We start from the raw sequence: 23,257 nt of genomic DNA on the forward strand, positions 1-23,257 counted from the left end.
TGGCATTTTCAGTAGTAATCTTGGTAGAACTGGTGTTCAGTAGGAACTGAAAGAGCTGAAATGTTCCCTTTAGTCCCACATGGTACCTGTGCTGACTGATAATAGAAGAGGAGGAAATTGATGTTGTCCTAGTAAGACATAAGAAGCATAAGCATACAGATATACTTACCCTGTTTGAAGATTTGATGCCTAGTTTTTCATTTAACTAAGAATGTTGTCTTGTGTTGTAGGTTTAACTTCTATGATGGCCCTCCATTTGCTACTGGGCTTCCACACTATGGCCACATTCTTGCAGGAACCATTAAAGACATAGTAACCAGATTTGCTCATCAGAGTGGTTTTCATGTCGACAGAAGATTTGGCTGGGATTGCCATGGCTTACCTGTGGTATGTGTAATAAATTTGCTTACGGATATTTCTGTTGGTTCCTCTTCCCTGTGTTGTTACCTGCTTATCAGTCATGTTTCTATTGTTCTTATGCCTGGTGTTGCTAAAAGAGAAATGGAAGTTCTTTATCCGGTGTGTTGCTCTGGCTTTTGTGTGTGTGGTGATTTCAGGTGCTATCTACTGGTCACCTGCCCTTCTTCAGGCACTCTGTTTGTTGCTATAAACATGTATTTATTTGGTATGTGTTTCAGAAAATGTGTTGTGTTTTGGTTGTTTTTTTTCTTTTTCTAGAGTTAGTAAAGAAACAATCACACCAGGATTATCCTTTGAAATATCTGCTTAGTTCAGCTGCAATACTTGTGAAATATCAAAAGGATAAAGGAGGCCCTTTAGCCTCGTTAGAATGCATAGAACATAAATAAACTACCTAGAGAAATCCTGAAAGCTTTTGGTGACAATGTGTGTTTTTTGTCTGGATGTTTTCAATGCTCCCAGGAATATGAGATTGACAAGACCTTAGGCATTAAAGGGCCAGAAGACGTGGCAAAGATGGGGATTGAAGAATACAACAACCAGTGCAGAGGAATTGTGATGAGATACTCAAAGGAATGGGAGGTAAGTAAAGCCTCAGTGCATCTTCTGCTGTACATTTCTAATAGTATATGTGTGTAGCAGTCTTTCATCTGGGAGGAACTTCATCCTTCAGTCTACTCAATTACATGCATAAATCTCATGTCTTTAGCCACCATGTTTCTCACTGGTGATCCTGAAAGGGGAACAAAAGAACAACATGTGGCTCAGAACAGTGAGACTGCTGTGATGTCAAGGGAAGGTTACTTCAAGGTAACCTGGAGCTCAAAGTGACTAGGTTTGAACAAATAATAGATGCATCGAACAAGTTACCTCTTTCTTTGTGTCTTCTCTAGTATAGGAAATTGAAAGTAAAATCTGACTTCTGTTTTCAAATGGAACCAGTAAAAGAAATACACATGAACCTCCCTGCCTTTCTTTTTTCCCTTTTCAGACTTTTCATTGCCAGAGTGTAGGACTATAGCTTGTATTTCTGGAACAGCATCTAGCATCTGATTTCATGTCAGAATAGGTGTGGGTAAACCCTCAGTCTTTTAAGAGAATATTGGCCTAAAATTTGCATCCCATGAATATAGTGACAGGGAGAGCGTTGGTCTGTGGTTTGAGGTTTGGAGAGCTGTTCCAAGTAGATGGGGTAGATATTTTCTTAAGAGATGCACAGGTGTTTTTCTAACACTGAATAATATTCATCCTGTGCATAGAACCTGATGCTCCTTATTTTTGTCCTTAGCAGCATGGCCAGAATAAAGTACACTTAGCCCTGTACTTTGGATTTGCTGTTGGTCTGATTTATCTGTGAAGTGGTGACTTTTCTATGGCTTTCTGGAGCTGAGGAGTGGCCCAGGTGCTTTCGTACCTGTGCCACTATATTACAGGGACAGCATGCAATAACAAGCGCCAAAGGAAAAATTGAAGACCAGGACATATTTTTTTCAGCCTTTGTGGCACTAGGCCTTCCTAGGCCAAAATATTTTTTTAGGTTTTTTTTCCCTAGTTTATAATCCCTAACTGATTTTTTTTTTTTTTCCACTCATGAATTTATCTAGCTTCATTTTGAATCTAGGTATACTGATGGCCTCTAAACAGTCTGTATCAAGGCTTTCCTGTACATAGTTTGAAGAACTGTAGTTCTTCTGTAATATTATGGTTTCCAGTAAACCTTTATCTTCACCATCAGTTGCCTCTTCTTTTTCTAGGCGGAATAGTCCTAATTCTTTAGATTTTCCTCATGCAAAAGCTGTTCTACCTCATCACACTTCTCTGTGTGTTCTCTAGTCCTAATATGTTCCTTTTGATCGAAATAGCAATTTCTTATTTGAGTATCACTTGCCTCTTGCCCTTGGGAGCATTGTGAAGTTACAGCCAGTATCTGAAGAAACTACAGCTGCCTTTGTTGGAATAGCTGTGGCCTAAATCTAAGCAAGTGGCTGGATGGAAAGCACAGGGTTTGTTTTTTCAAATAAGCACTGATTTATCTATACTCTGAAATTTTGTATTTCAACATCATCATCAGTGATTCTTTGTTGCTTTTAGAAATAAAAATAAAAACACTCATTCTGGTTCGTGTTTTGTTTTCCATAGTTGTTCCTTTTAACTTGCTGTGTCTTTAGCCACTGGTATTCTTTCAGTGCTGATTAGTCCAAATACTTAGTATTAGGATTTTGTATTTTGTTTTGTGCATAAACTTGTGCCTGTATATGCGTGTATTTCCACACACAGACATATATCTCAGCTTATTAATAAAATTAATGAAATTTATTTAAATGTCTTGTTTGTGATTGGGAATAAATTCAAATATTTTGGGATACTGTTAGGAATTCCCAATGTTCCTATAGTGTTTATTTTCTGACTGGAGTGGCTAGCAAATGTTTGAACCTTATGAAAAAATATAAAAGGTTCCTTGAATGCCTAAGATCTTTCAGTGCTGAGACCAAACATAATACTCCAACTTCGTGGATCCTTGTACTAATGAATCCCAGGCTTTGGATCTTAATAGCGGGATGTCAGAGTGACTTAAAGGTCAGAAGCAAAACTGATAATTCCAGGAGCTCAGGTGTTATGTGAAAATACAGAGGTGAGAGAATTCATTTGCTTTGTTTCCACTTTACTAGTTTGACATTCGATACTGTCTGTGTAACAGTATCAGGACAGGTGTCTCTGGGCTTGGTTATTTGCAGAGCTGAGGGATCTGATAGCTGTGAAATTAGAAAGAGAGTACCACTGGTCCAAGTGAATCCCATAGCTGGCTTATTACTCATTGGTTTTTGTATTCTGTGCCAATGGACGTGACCATAATCTGTCCTGAGATGAGGACTAACACCTGTCAGTCTTGTGGTCTTTGGCAGCCCTGTCATAGGTTTGGTAAGTCGAAGAAGGCAGTTGGCCCTGAAATAGTTTTGATAACTTCTTGGGACATATCAGTTTCTTCCAGCATTTCTTTGTCTTCGAGTTACATCATGTTTTCAAATAACTGAAAGCTGATAGACGATGTGTTCTGGGTTTTGACTGTCTCTGCAGTGAGTAGTTTTAAAAATAGAAACAAGACCACTGTAATCAAAAGCAATTTTCAGGCATTTGAACCTTGCATGATCCACCATTTCTATTTGGTGAACGATCCAAACGATCCACCATTTCTGTTCAGTAGTGTTGAATGTGTTTGCCTGTTGTGTGACCTTGGCTCTAAGCAATTAGCTCATGGTTTCATTCTTTGCCTGTGTTTGTCTGTTTAAATACACTGTTTTGAACAGTAGTTCAGAACAGTGTATTTAAACAGACAAACACAAGCAAAAATATTGCACAGATGTGTTTCATTGTTGTGGGACAAACACAGCACTTAAAGGCCAAGCTGTTTCACAGAATAAATATTGGAGATGTTTCATGATATTTAATGTCAAGATGTCTTTCAATCTGCTTGTTTGTTTCTTAACAGTTCAGTGTTACCAGATTAGGACGCTGGATTGATTTTGAAAATGACTATAAAACCCTTTATCCTGAGTTCATGGAGTCTGTGTGGTAAGTTAACTTATATACATTGTATATATACTTATGAATTCGAAACACTAAGAAGGCTTCAAATATTGTAAGTATGTATTGGTCCATACATCGCTAGAACTGTTTTGAAATATGCCAAATTCATATAAACAATAGGGAAAGTAATTAAGGTGGTGTGAAATGTCTTGATGTTGAAGTGAGGGAATTCATTGACCTACTTTCTTCTTCAGGATAGTAGGGTTTTTCAAACTAAGGTACAACAGTACTGCTTTTATGGAGCCCTGAAATCTTGCTGCTCCATGTCAACTTAAAAGCAGTTCTGAAGATCTACTACTGTGTTCCTTCCTTGGTTTAGGAATTACATAGTATCTCTACATTCTTGACGTTCTTCACACTGTCAACTGCAAATGGGCCAACTACCCAAACTCTGTTTCGCTCTAAACCTCTTCTTCAAGCCTGAATTTAGAGGCTGGGAATCTGCTGTTACCTTTTTCTTGGCAGTGTAGTTTGTCAACTGTCTTGGACTCCTGGTGCAGAGCTAATTTAAGTTTGGATATTTTGGCAATGTGTTCAAGGGGGTGACTGTGGAATTTCAAGACAGACAACCTTATATGTTAAGGATAATCAAACTGACTTAACACAGTGAAGAAATGGCAACATTGAGTCCCTCGGGTGATAGAATTACAAGCTGAATTGCAAGAAGTTTAGCAGAGTTCTTGCTGACAAAAAGCAAATTATATGCATATTAAAGTATTACTGATGTTCTTTAAATTAGTTTTACTAATAACCTTTATTGTATATTTAGTTACCTATGGTTATGATAAAGGATTGACAGAACTTCTAGATGTCTCTGAAGCCGTTGCAGAGGGATGAAGTGCCAGTGAGTTTTCAATAAGCATAGAAAAGATGATGGGAAGGGACCAGATGTTTAACTAACTTACCTGAAGAAACCCTGCGCAATGATAAAGCTAAGACTGACAAAAAACCTTCCTTTTATAAGTTATAAAAATATTTAGTGGCACCTTAAATCCTTTTTAGCTATCATCTTCCAAGGACCATTTGAAAACCAAACTTGACTTAAACTAGCTGCAGGGTCTCTCTCAACAGCCCTAGCCTTTTTTTTGTGGTTGGTTTGTTGTTGTGGGTTTTTTTTTTTCCTCCCTTCCCTTTGAAGCCGTCTTTCACCTGGCTTACAGAGCTTAATTCCTCTAATGCTTGCTTTGAGTACAGACCCTAAGATATAAACTTAGGATCTGAAATTTCTGTGGTATGAGATTTCAGGAAGTATGTAAGTAGACAACCTCTTAATTTTGTACTTTTTTGCTTCCTGATGCTGTTAATTTTCTGTGTAATCATGTAATGAAATAAATTTTTTAAAGTCTGTTTTAAAAAACTGGCTTTTCTGGAAAGTCTTCTGTGTCTTGGAGGGGCATGTTGCAATGCCATTGCCCGCTTGCTCTCGCAGTAGAACAGGAGGTGGAACCATCAGTGTTTGCACAGCGTGGATGGAGGAGAGGAATAGAAAAAGAATGCAGGATGCCTGTTTCAAGGCTAAGGAAGGTACTGCTTAAAGAGAGCATTGTAACTGTAGTTACAGTAGTGCTTTTGACAGGATAATGTACAATTTTCTAAAAAAAATCAGATTGTTACCTAGGCAATCGTCAAACTGAAAGTCTGTGTTACTGAAGTTACATTTTTACGTCCATTAGGAGTGTTCATTTGAACGGTAGGTTCTAGTGTGCTTCTCTTAAAATTGATTTGATTTTTTTTTTTTAAATACGAGTTCCTTTCTGAATAAAACTTTTAAAAATACAGTGTCTGGCTAAGTACAAAAGACTTACATTGACTGTAACCTGGTGACCATATTGGCTTTTTTTCTGTTTGTGTGGGGTTTTTTTTTTTTTCCTTTTTTTTTTTTTTTTGTTTTGCCTGTGGGAGTAGAATGCTGCTCTTAGGCCCAGAAAAAAAAACATTGATAATAATAATGGTAGTGAGCATGGCAACCATGGATTTTGTGATTAAAATATGGTAAGGATTTTGCCTTTAGTCTTTTAATCAGCTAAACCTATCTGTTTAGGTTTCTTTGTTGTTGTCTCTAGTTTTTTTTTCCTGAGGCTTGCAGATCTGGAGTGGTCTCAACTGGAATTTCTAGCTTTCTTTGAAATGTGATGTTTTCATCTATGATGTTTATGTTGAGTTCAGTGGGCTAACATAATACTTGAGATAAATGTTGTTTCCAGTGGTGTCTGATTTTATCCAAATTATTTAGACTTTAAATAGTTTAGGTCTCAGACACCAAATATATCTTTTGTTAATATTTCTTGGTTTGTAGAGATACTGTACAAGCTCAGGATGCTGGAGACCATTCTTTTCCATATTTTATAATGGGTTTGCTGGAAATGGCTGCTTTGTAAGCATTTTGATGCTGTGCTGGTGGCTGACAGAGTAGAATGAATTTTCAGCTTGCTAAATTTTGATTTACAATAAAATTTCATCCAGTGATAAAATTGTGGCAGCCTGGCAGAATTTTTCAGGGGAACGTTGACTGTTGGTGTCATTAAGCGGTGATACTGCAAGGAGTTCTCATGTGAAGATGTAGTCAACTATTCATGTCTTAACTTAAATAGAACTTTTAAGTTCTAATTCTGTAGAAATTGTAAACCTATCCTGCAGCCAGCTTGAATCTCAATGAAAAAATGTCCTTCACTGTAAACAGTACAATGAGAATGATGTTCTTGAGCTAGCATGGAACAAATGCTCAAGATTCTTGGGTTTTTGTTTTTTTTTTTATACAGCTAATGAGATGGATACAGTGAAATTGAGAGCAGTTTGATGTGGTCTGAAACTTCTTTCAGACCAACTGTAGATCAGTAAGAAATGTGATCTTTGGGGGGAAGAAAACAACAACAATTATTGTCTTCACTACTGGCTTATTAGATGGTTCTCAGTTGGCCTACGAGTTTCTCCCTGGCCATTGAGGAAACAATCTGTGAAGTGCTGAGGAGAGGAGGGGAATAAGCTCTGTGGTCAGAGCTGTGGCATGCTTCTGGGTCTGATGATAGGGGTTTTAATTTCAACATCATCAGGGATAGTTAAACAACTTTCTATCACCATCTCGTGGCTAAATTTGATAATTGCAGTCTAAGCATAAATCAGTTTTGAAAACAGTTGAAAGCTTCGTGTATGTTTTGAAAGACTTGCATGGATGGTGTGAAACCACAGGTCGCGGAAACACTTCTAAGCTACTTCTGTACCCTAAGAAGATACCCTGGAGTCCTTTTGTGATAATGCTAGATGCTGCGGGAGAAAGAAAAACTTTCTGAGTTACAATAGAAAATTGGTACTCTACATGTGTGAGATCACGGCTGTAAACTGAAAACTCTGCCCTGTTTATTGTGAAACTGCAGTATGGAGCTCCCTTTGGTGATCTTTGGTCCCTTTGGGGACATTTTGTCCGTTTCTGCCTTCCCTTTACTGTATCCATCTCAGTTGCTCCAGCCTCAGTTTTCCTTTTAGGATTGTTATTACGAGGGAACCTCTCTTGCCTTCCTTACCAGGTGTGGCCTTTGGCCTCGCAGTCCTGCCCTTCAGTGTTCCGTAGTAGCATCAGGCTCGGGGTGCCACTGCGCTACTTCTAAGCTGCAGCTGAAGAGATTGTAGGTAGCTCCTAAAACTGGAATATTTGCCTTGGGTTGCCCAACTGCCTGTGTGTAGCTTTGCTTTTGTTCTGGCATGATTTTTTTTTCATGCTCTATATTCTTGAGACGAGCTCTGTCACTAATGTCAGTGTCCAGTTGCTTTAGCCCTTCTGAGTGAGAACGTGAATGGGGAGTCCCTGTTGAGAGGAGGACTGGTTTGTAAAGATCAAAGTAACTGGACTATTATGTTGGGCTTTTTGCTTTTCTGTGTAAGCAGTAAAAGCTGTTTTCTGACTTCATTTTTTTTCTGCATGTGGAGTTTAGCCAGCGTTAAACTGGAATGATTTCAGAGCAACAGGCCTCTGGGTCCTAATAGGAATCACTATTGAACTTTGTGTATTCCATGACTAATGATTCTCTAGAGAGATACTGTTCGTAAGAAATCTGTTTTGTCCATTTTTCTGCTAGCTATCTACATCTTTTTTTCTTATACTTTTATTTCTTCTGTGCATTTAGTGCTCTAGTCTTGTTGTTGTCTTCGTACCATTCCAGTCCTTGTTTAATCTCTTTACCTGTGTTTTGAAGGAGGAATATACTGAACTCCTACCTAGTTGTACGATCTTTGGAGTAAGTCTAGTGTCAGTTTTAAATATTTATACTTTCTGCTGTAGAGGTATTTTGTACTTCTGGCTTGATCTGGAATCATTCATCACACTGATCCACATATTACAGCTTGGAGGGTAGACCTGGAGCAGAACGATCTTTATGCGCTGGGATTTTAAAGCTTTCACTGGTAGTTGAACATAAGACTTGACAACTTCTGTACTTACTATTCCTAGGCCTCAGAACAAATGCCTTTCCTGTCTTTAAGAAGGTGTTTTTCAAAGATGTTATTCTAAAGAAAGGCTGTCTATGTTTGTTATTGGACTTTGTGTTCCTCCTTATGTATTTTTGACTCATGTCCAGTGTTGTTTGAGTACTTTTTTCTGGTTTTCATCCCCATGCATCTGGTTTTGATCGTTGCTTTCTTTTTTATTTCATCTTGTCTTTGAAGTATTTCTCATGAGTCACAGGAGAACCTTTTTCTCAGAATCTCAGCTGCTTATGGTGCTGTTTGGATGCAGTCTGTTTGCTGAACTGCGTAGATGACAGGGCTTCTTATACAGTGTGGTGTTTATGATTTTCTTTTTTTTTCCCTAAGTATACAGAGGCTGTTAAAGTGTCAGTTTACCTTGATGTGAACTGATGCTAGGTCACACAGCAATAATTTTGTTCGTTTATCTATACTGCCATGGATACGTTGAAATGATACAGTTCTAGATCCTGCTGTCGTTATGTTTTGCCCACCTTACTTTTAGTCTTTGTCAGTAACCAAGTTTACAATTCCTGGCTTTTTTTCTTTAAAAAGAAAAAAATGAGGGAAGGCACTTTATATGAGTTTGAAAATAATTTCTCAATGTTAGTAATGAGTACTTTCATTTTCTGGAAAGTGAGGAGTTTTCAAACCCTTAAATACTGAGCCATTGCAAACAGAACCGCTTGATCCCTTGAAATCACTTGATAGCCCAAAGGAACGATACTAGGAACTTGAGAAACTCTAAGATCAAATCCTTCTCTTTGATGTCAAGTGAATGTATGTGTTTGAAGAGGGCAACTAGCTTCTGCGTCTGCTGGAGGATACTGTGGGATGTTGGATTTTGTGTGGGATGCCAAGGGTGTTTTGAGTATCGCATTGACTGATTCAGTGTCTTTTGGAAGCCAAAACTCCCTTTGTAGGAGTTTGATCATATGCATGGGGTGTTTGCATGGTGTGTGTGTGACTTGGGAAAACGAATACTGTAGCAAAGTTCTAATTTCTTGGAAGTTTTGCCTATGGCGAGAGTAACTCGCAGTCTTGGTTACTGACTGGGCTCGAACCAGTTGTATCATGCCCTCATGATGCTTTAGGAACAACAAACTATTTTGAGTTTGTGTCATGATTTTTAGAAGTTAAAGCTACCTTGGACCTTTAGGGAGCAGATTCTCTGTTAACAAGTGGGTGAAAGATGCATCTTGAATTCACCTTTTCCCTAATCTCATTTTTCTTCAGTAAAGGAACATGTAAGTGCTGCTCCCTCAGCCAAGAGGATGCAACTAAATTTACATTTGAGGAGAAATGTAGCAGAATTTAGAGGAACAGGGTTTAATTTCTACCTTCTGTGAATAAACTTTTTCTGATTGTCTGTAGAAAGAAACTCTGTGGGATTTTTTTGTTAGAGTATTTCTTTCAGAAATAACTGCAGTTTCAATTTTGGCTTACAAACCCAGAGCAAATTCTCAACGTTTTGCAAGCATAACGGTTAAACCAGTGTTTCATAGGTTACTGTCTAAAAGATCATGTGTTGAATTTTTAAGCAAAACATGATATCCGCCTGTAAGTGACTCTTACTGTTAGAGCTAGGTTCATCTTCAGCAGTTGCTTTGTTTTAGGTGGGCAGTGCTGCTGGCAGGAAGCTCTTTGAGAGGCATCTCCAGTGCATTTCCGACGGTCACACAAGAACTGTACTCAGAAGCTTTCTCACTAGGGAAACCAATTAGATGTTTTTCAAGATAACAGAACAGCTTTCTGTAGTGATAACGAGGGCTATTGCATCAAGCAGCAGTCTTGACTCAATTACAATTCTACTTATTATATTGGAATGGTTGTCTGAGATAAGTGGTTATGATAAACTATAAATGAGTGGTCATTATGATCTGTCTTAAAAATGATGCGGTTTGAAGCCCATGTTTCTGCTCAGCAGTGGAACAACGGGGGAGCACTTGGTTCGCAATAGGGCAGAATTACCACAAGAGGGAGATGCTGGCTTGGATTTTTAACTTGGCAGCTCCATCTAGTGTTCACCTTTCCCGAAGTTTACAGTTATATTTACAGCTGAATTAAATATTCAGTGTTTCTGTGAGTAGTTTTCTTCTGTGCTGTTAGTAGGCAGTGTTCTTTAGAAAGTAGAGATAAAGTGGAGCTTTTTTCTATAGATATTTTAGTTAACTGTTTTTGAAAGGCACGTAGAACACCTTCAGTATAACTGCTGTCACTTGTCACAGTCTGCATTAATTATGCTCTGAGATGGTAAGCATACATTTAAAATCTTTTAACTTGCACGAAAACTTCTGCAATTAGCCAGCTCAAATTTGTATGCTGAAAGCTGATGAAACTGTATGCACGAATCATTTTTATAAAAGACTGATCTATATTTATGCAAGTTCAAGTTGATACAGTCTCTTGTAAAACAGATGCACGTGTTGCTGTGTTTTGAATTTGGGTTAGGGGTCAGGTAGCCACAACATGCCTATGGTTGACATTTATTACTTTAACAGAGTTACTTTTGTGTTGTGTATGTAAGGTAAAACACCTTTGTTAGAGTGCGCAGCTCTGAAAGACTTCTGGGTTTGGCTCCTCTGTGGCACAAGCTGATGCTGCTGAGGGTCTCTCGGCCTTTATCCATATCAGAGTACAAATTATTTAATTTTCTGATGTTAGTGACCACTTACAGGAAATTTTGGACTTTTACTAGAGGTCCGTGGATGAATCTGAGTGAACTGCATGTCTTTTCCATATGACAGTCTGTAGCTGTCTGATTTGCAACATAATAATTATTCTGATTAAGATACTGTATGACTTCCATGACAAGCCAGTGCATATTGTTTGATGTTCTTGTTTCAGGCTGCAGATAGAAAGCAGTGCAATAATCTACTTGTGTTTTGTCTTGAAGATTGGGTTTTCAAACATAGAAGGCAAGACACTGATTAAGTACAGGTCCAATTTCTGAAGCACAAAATGACAGCGTGCAGAAAAAAGTGCTGCCTGCCAGGATGGGGTTGGTTGCTTAGCAATGAGCTATTTGTCTGGAAAGGGACCTAGAAAAGTGATCGGGATGGTTTGAAAACATAGTTTGAGTTAAGGAGTTTTTAAAGTCAGCAGCGTTTAACAATTTGGATGTGGAATTTGAAATGACCAGACTCTGCAGAAACTCTTGTGTGGTTTTTTTTTTTTTTAATTGAGTTTGGCATGATTATTTAAGGTTTGCCCTCTCCTGCCTTTAATGTTAAAGTAGCTAACCTGCAGATTATACCACTAAGCGTGCAAGTCAGCGAGACCTGATAAGTGTTGACAATCCTTTAGCAAACCCTGCAATATCCAGATACAGAGAAATGTAGGGTTTTGTCCATTACATGGACGCTTGATGAGTTACTGTGTGAGATATATTTCTCTTTCAGTTTTTGTTCATCTTGAGCATTGACTCAATTTGTCATACTGTAATATTATGTACTGTCTTGATTATTTCAAGAAGATGTAAGGATCCAAATATTCTACAGGCTGTAATTGAAGTTTTCATAAGCAGAGTTAAAGCTTGATGTGAGACTGATCTTGAACAGGAACTGAGTCCAGAGTGAGATGAGCTAATGAAGGAGGACATTAATGTATATTGTGGGACCATGAGTTCATTACTTTGCATGGTTAGCTGTACCCTTTTGTGAAAAATGCTCTTCAGATTGTCAGAATCTCTTTGGGGTGCATTGCAGGTATCTCTAACCTGTATCTGTTCTGTAGCACTGTTTGCTGTAGTAGGTGCTTAAGATCATGTGGTAAGTGAGCAGCCATGTCACTACATGTCTTCTCTCTAAATTATGACTGATTTCAGCCTTGTTAATAGTTCAGATTTCAGGTGGTCTTTGTATTCAAGAAGTTTGAGAAAGATTAATCAGCAATACAGATTTGTGCTTCATCTAAATGCTATGTGCTGTGCAGTCAGTACATGGAAAACCAAGCTGGGAGAATCAGCTAAAGCTAAAAATCAGTCAGAAATACAGTTGCAATCAATTTATCTCTTTCCTTTTGACTTGCAAATATTGTCTTTAGTTGATTGTTTAAAAAAGGCATCATTCAGAATGGCACTCCAGCTAGAGCAGAATCCCATTTTGCAGTTGATCTACTGAATTTGAAACGCCAAGTGTTATTCCATGTTCCTTGTTTACTTCCAGGTGGGTTTTCAAGCAACTGTATGACAAAGGACTGGTGTATAGAGGTGTTAAGGTCATGCCTTTTTCAACTGCGTGTAACACCCCACTGTCAAACTTTGAGTCCCATCAGAATTACAAGGTAAGTCAGTATATTTGTACATTAGATGTTGCAATCAGATTCTGATTGCTCTATTGTCTTCCATTTGGGAAGCTTCAGTATTTTTTGCCCGGTGGTACGTAAGCATATTATTACACTCCAAATTGATAGTAACTCTTTAGGTAAAGTATGCTGTATTTTTTTAGATCACTTGATCTCAGTCGTCTTCCCTGTTCTTCTTCTTCCCTTGTTCTTACTACTTACAGTTATATAAAGTACATTGGTTTATTCTGGTAAATTACTCTCACTTTCTGGGCACTCAGGATGAGTATTGTGCTTTGTTGGGTTTTTATGGTATATACTTAGAAGAGAGCTGCAGCTGTCCCTGTGTGTGCAGATCTGAAAAGAGGAAGGTCCTTGATGGAGCTGAAGTCTTCAGTGACAGAATTAATAAGAATTGTCAAAGGCCATGTTTGATAGTAGAGCGGTAGGATAATAGCTCTTCTAAGAATCATTAATTTAGATTGAGAATTCCAGGAAATGTTTTACCTGATATAATGCATGGTATACTATGTTTTATAAGATGTTCCTTTAAAAATTAATTACTAGATATAGTAGATGCGGCTTCTCATTTGCAACAAACTTATGTTCACATATGTGAAGGCAGAATTTGTGTCCCAATTTTCCAAATTTCATGTTAGTTTATGGACAGAGGTTTTGTATCATTTCCAGTCCTCACCCAGGCCTCCATATCCTTATATTGTAAATCTTTCACTTACGTTGTTATAGCAGAGAGCTAGCACAAATTGTACATCTGGTCTTTTTTACATCTTGCCTAAAGAAGGCCAATTTGCTGGCCAGAAATGGTGTTTTTAAAACAAATATTTGAACAGACCATGCAGTCTGCAGATAATAGAGCTTTCAGTATTGCTGAGGGGTATTTGACCATATTGAAGAATAAAGATTTTATGATTTAAGAAAGTTAGACTTGCAAAGATATCTCAGTGTCTTTGACTGTCTGACAACTGAAATAATTACTTTACTCGTACTTAGTAACTGACATTTCATATAGCCTCAGATTAATGAGCTTTCTTTAGAACAAAGACTGTTTTGTTTCTAGGTTTTTGTGTGTGTGCCTCTTTTTCACAGAGCAAAGCTCTTTTCTTGAGTCTTAATGAAATATTTAGATGCTATTTCTTACTCTAGAACCAGTAGAGTGTGTGTGGGTGGGTGTGCTGCTCTGCCACTTTATGCAAAACTTATCTTTTTTGTCTGCTAGAGGTGGTATTTTGAAGACTGAAATGTTGAGGGTCCGTAAGCTGACACGATGTATTCTTGGCGAGACCAGTCATTTCTGGGTGTAAGGCAGCTGTTATCTTTCTCACGATGGAAAGCAGGCTTTGGCTTCTGTTTATCGATCCTGTGAGAATCAGGACACAAATCATGAGAAATAGGACAGAAGCAGCATGTTTAGAAACTGAGTTAGGTGTCTAATGTACACTCGAGTAAACTATGTCAGCAGCTTGTATTACATTTAACTGAAGAAGTGTTGTCTTCAGGTGAAAGCAGGCATAATTTTGTGACCAGATAAAACATTATACAATGCCATTGCTTGGCAGCCTGGATGTTATTTTTTTATGGCTTGCCAGTTGTTTTTTATCTACCTGGTCAACTTAGTGCTTCAGAAAACAAAGTAAATAGCCTACAGTGTTGTTTAACAATTGGTAGAGACAGAACTGTAGTGATAGCTCGATCTTTGCTTGGCATTGAGCATGGCTTGAGAGTTATGTAATATTTATGTTTTACTGTTGACTGCACCAGATGTTCACAGAAAATTCCCTCTGGAGCAGCCCTTAGCTCAGACATAAATAGCTGCCTGTCCCATGACGCCGTTAACTGTTCCATGATGCTGGATGGAAACCAGACCGCCTTGCGCTAGGCGTGATGAGGAGATGTGTGTTTAGGATTTCTTGTGTTTAGGGTCTGTGTGCATGGCATCTATTTTTGTTTGGCAATTAAAATTAGTAGTGAAAATTTCACAATTGCAAGATTAGACTTAATTTTTTCAATCTGCTTTTCATAATATGTGAAGTGACTGAATAGGATTGTACTTCTCTGAAAGAAAAACTTGTTTTCAGGGGATTCTTTTGACTCATTTGGAAGCAAAGTTTTATGTAAAGTAGCTGACAAAGGTTGTCTTCCCTGAGATTTTTTTACTATTGAATATTGACGTACTCTTGTTTTTAAGTACCCCAAACTTTTTTCCCTTGTAAACAACAGCTTCTTAACAGATTGCATCTTCTTAAGTAATGACTGCTCTTCCTACTCCCTGACTCTAGAGGAAAAGGTGGGAAAAGTGTTTGTGTAGCAGTATCAGAGAAAATGCTAACTTTCTTGACAGTTGAGATTATTATAAACTTTTAAAATGGGATTATAAGAGGTATCTGAGGGAACTAGCACTCAGCTCTCTGGTGTTTTGGCAGCTAATTCCCCAAATCCCACTGCTAATCTTAATTTTTAACCCTGTGGCCTTGTTGGACCGAAATCTTACACTGGTATAGTAGAGGAACATTGCAACTGGTGTTCTCTTCAAACTTTCTTATGCTGCCACTTTGTTTTCTACAACTACAGTGATGAACTAGGCAAGTTGCAAGATAGGTTTTGGTGGATGGCAGTAATAGTTACTACTTAAATTTGTATTTTCTCACTAATACATGCAGTAAGCAGTTTTTAAGGATGTTCAAGATCCTTCAGTGATTGTGAGCTTCCCACTGGATGAAGATGCAAGTGTTTCTCTTGTTGCTTGGACCACTACTCCTTGGACCTTGCCTAGTAATTTGGCCCTTTGCGTTAATCCAGAATTGCTATATGTGAAATTGAGAGGCAAGTGTTAACTGAAGGTGACATATAATGAACGCTACTTTCTTCAGTGCCTGTGAATATGTACCTGTATTTTGTATGATAGACTGCTTTATGCTAAATTTATAGCACTTTGCTGGGGTTGGATCTGTGTTGTTTTTAGAAGGATGAGATTTAATTCCTATGAGTCTGATGATTTCCAACTGCTGTGCTCTTTTTTATTTTACATGCATTGTGAGGACTATTCCCTAAAAAATACTGGTAGCTGAAATACAGAACAAGAGTAAAAGTTTTATCTGTCGTCTTATAGTCACGCTGTATTTGAGAGACAGGGACATGTGACTGGGTGTCCCTAGCTCTTTTTCTTCCCCCCCTTTCTTGGGGCTCAGACTCATAAGCAAGTTACTGCTGTATGACAGCTAAGTTGCAATAACTGAACACTTTTGTACTCTTAACCTATAACACACCCAAGATGTCACATGCTGGTCTCAAACTGATTGAAGTGTGGGGTTTTCAGCACAAATGTAAGGCCAGGTACATGCTGTGGTTTCCAGGGTAAGAGTACGTTTGACCAAAGTGCCTTGGCTTACTCATAGCTAAACAATTTGTACTATAAGGTAATCTTTTCCATAAGAGTGCCCAGCAGCTCAGGAATTGTATGCAGCAGGCCCTGTAGGGTGCCTAAACAATATGTGTTGTTGCTCTTCTCATTACTGCTTCAAGTAGTTTTCCAGAGTTTGCAGTTCAATTTTTTTTTTTTTTTTCAATTGGTAACGGAGTATGTTATGATGTGTCTTCCTTTTCACTTAGGAAAGGAATTTGTTTTATTCTTGAAATGCAGTCCTCTTTAATTATATCTTCATCTACAACCCCCCTTTTTTTAAATAACAAAGTAAGCAGGGATAAAAGTACTTCTTGCATTGCTGTTTTCAAGTTCTTCCAAATTGCTCACCTTTTCTGACTTTTCAGTATACTTTAAAAAGAAAAAAAAAAAAGGTAGTCAAGCTAATGATGCCATTTAATCTGGAGTACAAAAATGCCAAACATATAATTTCTAGTTCCACCATAACCACATGAATCTAATGTGTGGCTGAGGTGATGTTAAACACGAAAAGTTGCAGAGGCCTTTACAGTGAACTCTGGGTGTTTGTGTTTTCTTTGTTTTAAGAGAGAACTAGATATGGTTGTTTTCAGAAGTTTTAACGTAAATTTGGTTATCGCAAAACGAGTTATTGAATACTTTCAAAAATAACACCCACACCTGCCTGAGATGCTGAGTTGTTGGTTTTGGGTGTCTTTGGTCAACTGGTGGGTTAGTGACCCTGACTAAGGTGGTAAGGTAGTAGCCTAAATAAAACTTGTCGTTGAAGGTAAGAGTTCAGGGTTATTTGGGGGTAGGGAATGCGTTTCCTTCATAATATTTCACTTTTTTAAAAAATTTACTTCCTTTAAAAAGAAATCCAAGCATAAAATTGATTGGAATAGTAAATTTGAGAAGGGAGGCATAAAATGCAATCGTTACCCCTAATATCAACTTAATAATATTGATTTTTATGTAGTAATTGTCTGTGCCATTTGTTTCCCTCTGTTTCAGTTACATATACTGAAACTTTTCAATTGCTTTTCTTTGGCACAGTGACAATAAACAGTGTAGGGTATTTCTGCCTCTTGAACAAAAAAACCCACTGAAAATCAGTAGACTGCGTTTCATCCTGTGGTTTCTGATAAACTGAACTTTAGAAAAATGTTCATTAAGTGGCTACAGGGGGAAAAACTAGCTGGAAACTAGTGGTCGATCAGCAGGATTATTCTGGGCAGTTTTATAGCTAATATGATACCATTCTGCATGAATTGAAAGGTTTCATAATGGTGCAAATGATGGTATTAAATTGAGATTTATGTAACTTCTTGTTTTATTTTATGTTCTAGATAATGCCACAGGAAAGATTTACATTTTGATGGAATCCAGGCTGATAGCACTGTACAAATCTGACAGTGAATATGAGATACTTGACAGGCAAGTACATAAATTGTTACCCGCTTGTTAACTTCTAGTATTTATATAGATCAGAAGTTAGATGTTTCAAGAACTTAGATTTTGTAGTTATCTAAAGGTGGGTTTCCCTGCATGATGATAATTGGCAAAAATCTGTAAAAGATTGACATTTACTGGGACAAATTAGTCTTGTACCTGAAGCTACAAATAGAAGAAAACTTTCATTGGCTCATTGTATTGCGGTGGGGGGAAAAAATGGTTCCTTATTTTTTCCTTTTTCTGTTTGTTTTCTTAGAAAGACATTAATTTAAAGGTCTCAGAAAACCCTGGAGATTGTCCAAATGCTGAACACTTTCTAAACATTATGTAAATATTTAAAGGCAAATAGGCAAAAGCAAACCCATTGTCTTTAGCAAGTAAATACTGCTTCCTTAGGATGGTCTACCTAAGTTATGCAGTTAGTGGTAGTTAATGCTTTCTGAAGACTGCTTTTTTTCAATGGAAAAATATGAATTATTTAATAAGTTAGACTGGATAGGGGATGCAGGTATTAAATTCTGTAGCTCTCAGACAAAGTACGTAGCTTGGCTTCTCTTAAATCTTTTGTATAGAACATCAACATGTTAAAGAGCTAAATATGACAAATATTTATTTGCTCGCTTTATTCAGTCCTGTGCAGTGGGTAAAAAAACAAACCAACAAAAATCCACACAACCACAATAAAACAAAAAAAATAAAAGACTAGAAATTTTTTTTTGAGAATAACAACCCTTCTCTGGTATCAGTTATTTTTATTTTTATCCTTTTTTTTTTTTTTTTCACCAAGCATTTGAAAGCTTTACGTGCAAAAAAACATCTGAAAAGAAAAAAAAAAAAAAGGGGGATACATCTTATTTCAGCTAAGCAATTACAAGTAGTCATTGAATTACGGGAATATAGAGCTGGAATGTTTGCTTAATATGTTGTCTACTCTGATGCCTCATACTGTGACAGTTGAGTAATTCTTGTTTTGTATTTCTTCATTGATTTGCTCCCCAACTCCCTAATCGAATTTGCTTCATCTATCACTTACTCTGTAGCAATTTAAGCTGGTACTCAATTTGTAAAGATGATTTTCAGTGCTCTCTTTCTTCAGGGTTGGCAGAACTTCTGATCTCCAAATTTTTTTCCTCCTTTCAAAGTCATCAGTAAAACCGTTGAATGGTGTCGGCATTATGATAATCTCTGCCAGGATACCAGTGGAAATTTTCTTTCAGTTTGATACTGAATTAACAATAACATTTTTTCTCAAAGTGTTTGTGTGTCCATGTAAACTTGCAGTCACCCAGTTAAAACATTTGTGTCTGTCAGAATGACACGTCACAGTGTCAAAAGTCTTACTACAAGTAAGATTTAAATCTCTCTGCTTGCTTGCTTTCTAAGCCAGATAGTCTGCCTAAAAAGGAGTAATTTGGCTTGGTGTGACTTGTTCTTGACAAATTCATACTGTATGTTCTTTAGCACTTCACTTTTTAAAAACTGGTCAGTCACTTAAAAATGAATCAAGTTGTTATGCTAGTCTGACTGGTTTTTAGATCCATCAGTACTCCATTTCTCTCTTGAAGTATAGGTACTGTGTTGCTTTCCAGTCTTTTGAAATTTCTCCAGAGTGTCTAAAAACCAAGCCTTCTACCAAAACCACTCTATTTTCTTAAATGCTTTTGAACGCATTTCCTTTAGACTTAAAAAAACCCCATAAGCAAGGTAGATGTATTAATACTTGTTGGTCTTTCGTCTTTTGGTTCCAAATTCTTTGTTCGATGGAATACTGCAGATTTAATTTTGGTCTAGTTGCAGTCATTCCGTATCCAGGAATGCACTGAACATTTCGACCTTTTTTGGTGTGCTGTGTTTATCAGAACTGTGAAGTACCTGCTCTTTAGGACGATCATACGCAGGTTTCAGTTGTTGTTGCTTATGTCCCTGCCTAGTTGTATTGCTTTTTTTTTTTTTTATCCTCTCTGTGCCTGTACATAAGGCTGCTAGCAATTTCTGTTCTCATTGCAGAGCAGTATATTTTTCGTCTTTCTGTATTAGTGCCACAGTCTTCTCAAGCTGACATTTTTTTTTGGTCATGCTCCAATTTTTATGTTATGCAATAAATTAGTTCTCTCAGATGTGAAATGTGAGACAATTATGAGGTAGTTGGTAGTTGAATGGATCTTTTAAAGATTTAGATCTATGAGTATATAACTTCATGGAAATGAACTTTCCCATTTCTACTTTTAACTTTTTTTCTTTCTTTAGCTCACTTTTAAATTCTCAGGCAGTTAGGCCCTCAAGGGGGAAAACCTTGCTGTATACCAGGTGGCAGGCTGAAGTCAAGGAGTGATCTTACTGAAAATTTTCAGTATCTGAAATCATCTGAACTTCCTGAGTATTCTCAGCTTTCTGCCCCTGCCCCCACCTGACTTTTCTCTCCCCTTTCCTCCCAGCTGCAGATGGTAGGTTTTTGTGTGGGAGCAAATGGGAATACTACTTCTTTGTTTCACTGATGAGATGGCTACCATCTTTATCAGTATACTTTCTGCAGCTTTGAACAAAAGTCTTGGTATATTACCCCACTTTTAGCCATTGAGTGGCTTGTTATTTTATTTAGCAGTGGTAGATATGAAATTATCGATGAGGATTTTCTTCCCTTTGTATTACATTTCAATCTATTTGCATATTAAACAGTTCTTTTCTTAACACTGTTTTCCACTATTTTCTCTTTTTGGATACTGGAGAATCCAACAAAGAGATTTCTGATCTCTTGAGAGTGAAGGACTACTGTAGTGACTTTAAATGAGTCTATTATTACTATAACTTAGGTCATAAGAAGGCAGCACTGTATAAATTTTCAGGTTGAAGTTCAGGACTTTGATAAATAAAATATTTCAGATCTCAAAAGGGAAAATCGGGAACGTGATTCACACCCCTTACCTTTCACTTGTGTTAAGTAAGAATTTAGCAACTTTTTTTTTTTTTTAAGCCAGTTCTAGTGCTTCACGTCCTGTCTGAGCATTCTCACATCTGTGTGGCTGAGCACTGGGATGCTTTTTTCTCATCTGATCCTGATTAAGCACCTCAAACAATCCTAAGGCTGTTTGTAATATAAAATATATAAACCATCCGCGAAGCTGTGGCTTAAAATAGAATTCTCCCCTTTTCCTAGTGGATATGATGTATGCTGATCTGAGGAGTCATGCTTTTTAATTTGGCATTAAATACTGCTTGAGTTCCTTTCTGTGCAATGAAACAGCTTTGTAGAGTTCCCCACTTTGAAGTAGTCAAATGTTTTACGGTGTGACCATTGTTTTGGAAGATGTGGATCTGGAAGAGTATAGGGAAAGACTACAGCTGTGACACATTGAGAGAGCTATCCCATCTATTAAATGAAGTTGAGTTTTAACTAGACTTTTTCGTGAAATGGAAGATTTAAACACTTTCAGGAGAGGTCTGACCAGTGAATCCCAACCTAATCACCGTCTGTGTCGGCTATTGTCAGAAGCCTGAAGACAGACAGATCTACAGGCTCTCTCTGTCTTGCTTTTCTGGTCTGGCCCAGTTGATTCCTCAGTCTTGGCTGTGTTGGATCTTTCTCTGGGGTGCCCGTGGAGAGCTTGGATGACTAATTTTAGGAAAAGAAATGAGGTGTCCAGGCTTTAAACACTGCAATACCTTGTATCACAATCTTCTGTGCATATAACTTTCAGGTGGTTTGGACCAGTGCTTATTTAGTTCTGTTGAATGTGCTGAGCTATATGGCTTTGTTGTTATGAATATTAAATTGAAATTGTGTTTTATCCAGAAGCTCCTCACGCATCTTTACCAGAAATAGGTTGTTACTAATGCTTAATGCCTACATTAATTTACAATGATTGCTTGATTGAAAGACCGTCAAATACAAGCGTACCTGTTGACTGTTAGCAGAGATGCATTACAACATGTTACGGTTTTTGTCCAAGTCCAAATTGCCAAAGCGGTGTAGAAATGGCAAACTACAGAGAAAATACTTTTTTCCTCATCTTACAAAGTGAGACTCTGTTAGGGATGGGGAAAAAAGGAAATGGGGAAAAAAATGAAATAGGAAAAAAATAGCATTCCTACCATCTGACCAAGCAATTTTCAAGTTGTTAAATTGTGTTCATGTAAATCTTCATCCTCAGGTTTCCTGGCATTGCTCTTAAAGGCAAGAAATATAAACCACTCTTCGAATATTTTATTCAGGTAAGATGAACAAGTTTGGTGTTTGATACAGGGTACAACGACAAATGTAAAAACTTTACCCAGTATTCCTTGTTTCTATTATAAAGATCTTGTGTCCGAATAACAAACCCCATGTTGTATTAAAGTAGTTCAAAATCCTAGTGAAAGGCTGAAAAACAGAAGGTTGGCTGTTTTCTGTATTTTTCCCTTAAATTTTAAGTACACCTAGAGTAAGAACTCAGTGATAAATAGTAGTTCGACTTCAGGTTGCAGAGAAACTTCCAGTTCACGTTAATAAATAGGCAGTATTCTCTCAGCTTTTCATCTCACGAGCTTCTGTCATCTGCCTGTTAAGTCCACAAGTTTTCTGGTCACAAGAGAATGATTTTGACTGTGGATAACAATTGCAGACATGTAGTGTTTTCCATCGAAGAGTTAAAAGCCTTTGCTAAAATAACTACGGCTGTATCTGTTTTTATGGGTGTCCTCCTGTGCAGCATTTAAGCGCTTCATAAGTCTATCACAGTTAATAGCACCGCAGACAATAATAGAATGTGTGGCAAGAAGAGAGGGGGTAGAGAATTTATATATTTAAAAAAAATAATGCTGATTAAAAATGGATTAAATTTTTCAAAGAGTTGAAGTGGATTACAGTGCTGCTGGACAAGCAGCTGTTAACTTGTGTAAGCAATTTGGTCATTTGTGACTACCATCTGTTCTGAAGCATGTGCTGAAGTCGGCAAAGGTGAGAAAACCTCTGTGGAGAGCAGGACCTGTTATTTCTAGAGAAAGGTCATGGCTGAATCTGAAAAATGGAACTGCAGGTGTAAAGATTTGGAATGGATAAATTTTTTTTGAGTCCTGCTGTATTTCTGAGGAGCAGATGGGCATCTACTGGTTTGGGTTTTTTTTTAGAATGGATGTCTTATCTCAAAATATCTCTCTTCAGAAAAAGCCAAACCTAATATTTTGTAACATATTGGGTTCATCTGTGACTGGAGTAAATTTTTTTTTTACTGCTTTTGTGTTGAGGAATAGAAAATAGCTTTATTTTTCATTATGTACATACTGAACACACTGAAAATTGTCATATCTTTTCTAGGCAATTTTTTCTGTTTCTTTTTTTTTAGGTGGGGTGGTTTTTTTTGTTTGTTTTGTTTTACTTTAGATACTTAGCACCTTCTCACTCTCTAGAGGAAATAACTAAAATATATTACTATAAAAGCAAACTACTTTTTTAAAATTAGAAGGTATGGTGGATATACAATAATGCAAGGAGACCTCGGTATATAGAATCCCTGTAGCTTTCTTGATTGTGTTCTCGCTTAAAGGAGTGTATTGATTTGTGGTCTGTTAGGCACAGAACTGTGTGAAGATCTATGGCTTGAAGAGTAATTGACGATGAGGCCTTCTGGAGAGGTCTTAGATTTAATCACATCTGATGCTGTTTAAATGAAGTATACACCCTGTGTG

General features: G+C 37.4%; 1 protein-coding gene across 1 annotated transcript in view; it reads left to right on the plus strand.

The window, feature by feature from the left end:
- Window positions 1-23,257, plus strand: part of IARS (isoleucyl-tRNA synthetase) — a 103,041-nt gene that overhangs the window by 411 nt on the left and 79,373 nt on the right. Inside the window, 7 exon segments of the mRNA XM_009881289.1 lie at window positions 231-387; window positions 883-1,002; window positions 3,908-3,990; window positions 12,627-12,744; window positions 15,438-15,585; window positions 17,491-17,578; window positions 21,745-21,805. Coding sequence (XP_009879591.1) covers window positions 231-387; window positions 883-1,002; window positions 3,908-3,990; window positions 12,627-12,744; window positions 15,438-15,585; window positions 17,491-17,578; window positions 21,745-21,805 — 775 coding nt within the window.

This window comes from Charadrius vociferus, unplaced genomic scaffold (assembly GCF_000708025.1).
Source record: "Charadrius vociferus isolate BGI_N301 unplaced genomic scaffold, ASM70802v2 scaffold550, whole genome shotgun sequence".
Lineage (NCBI taxonomy): Eukaryota > Metazoa > Chordata > Aves > Charadriiformes > Charadriidae > Charadrius > Charadrius vociferus.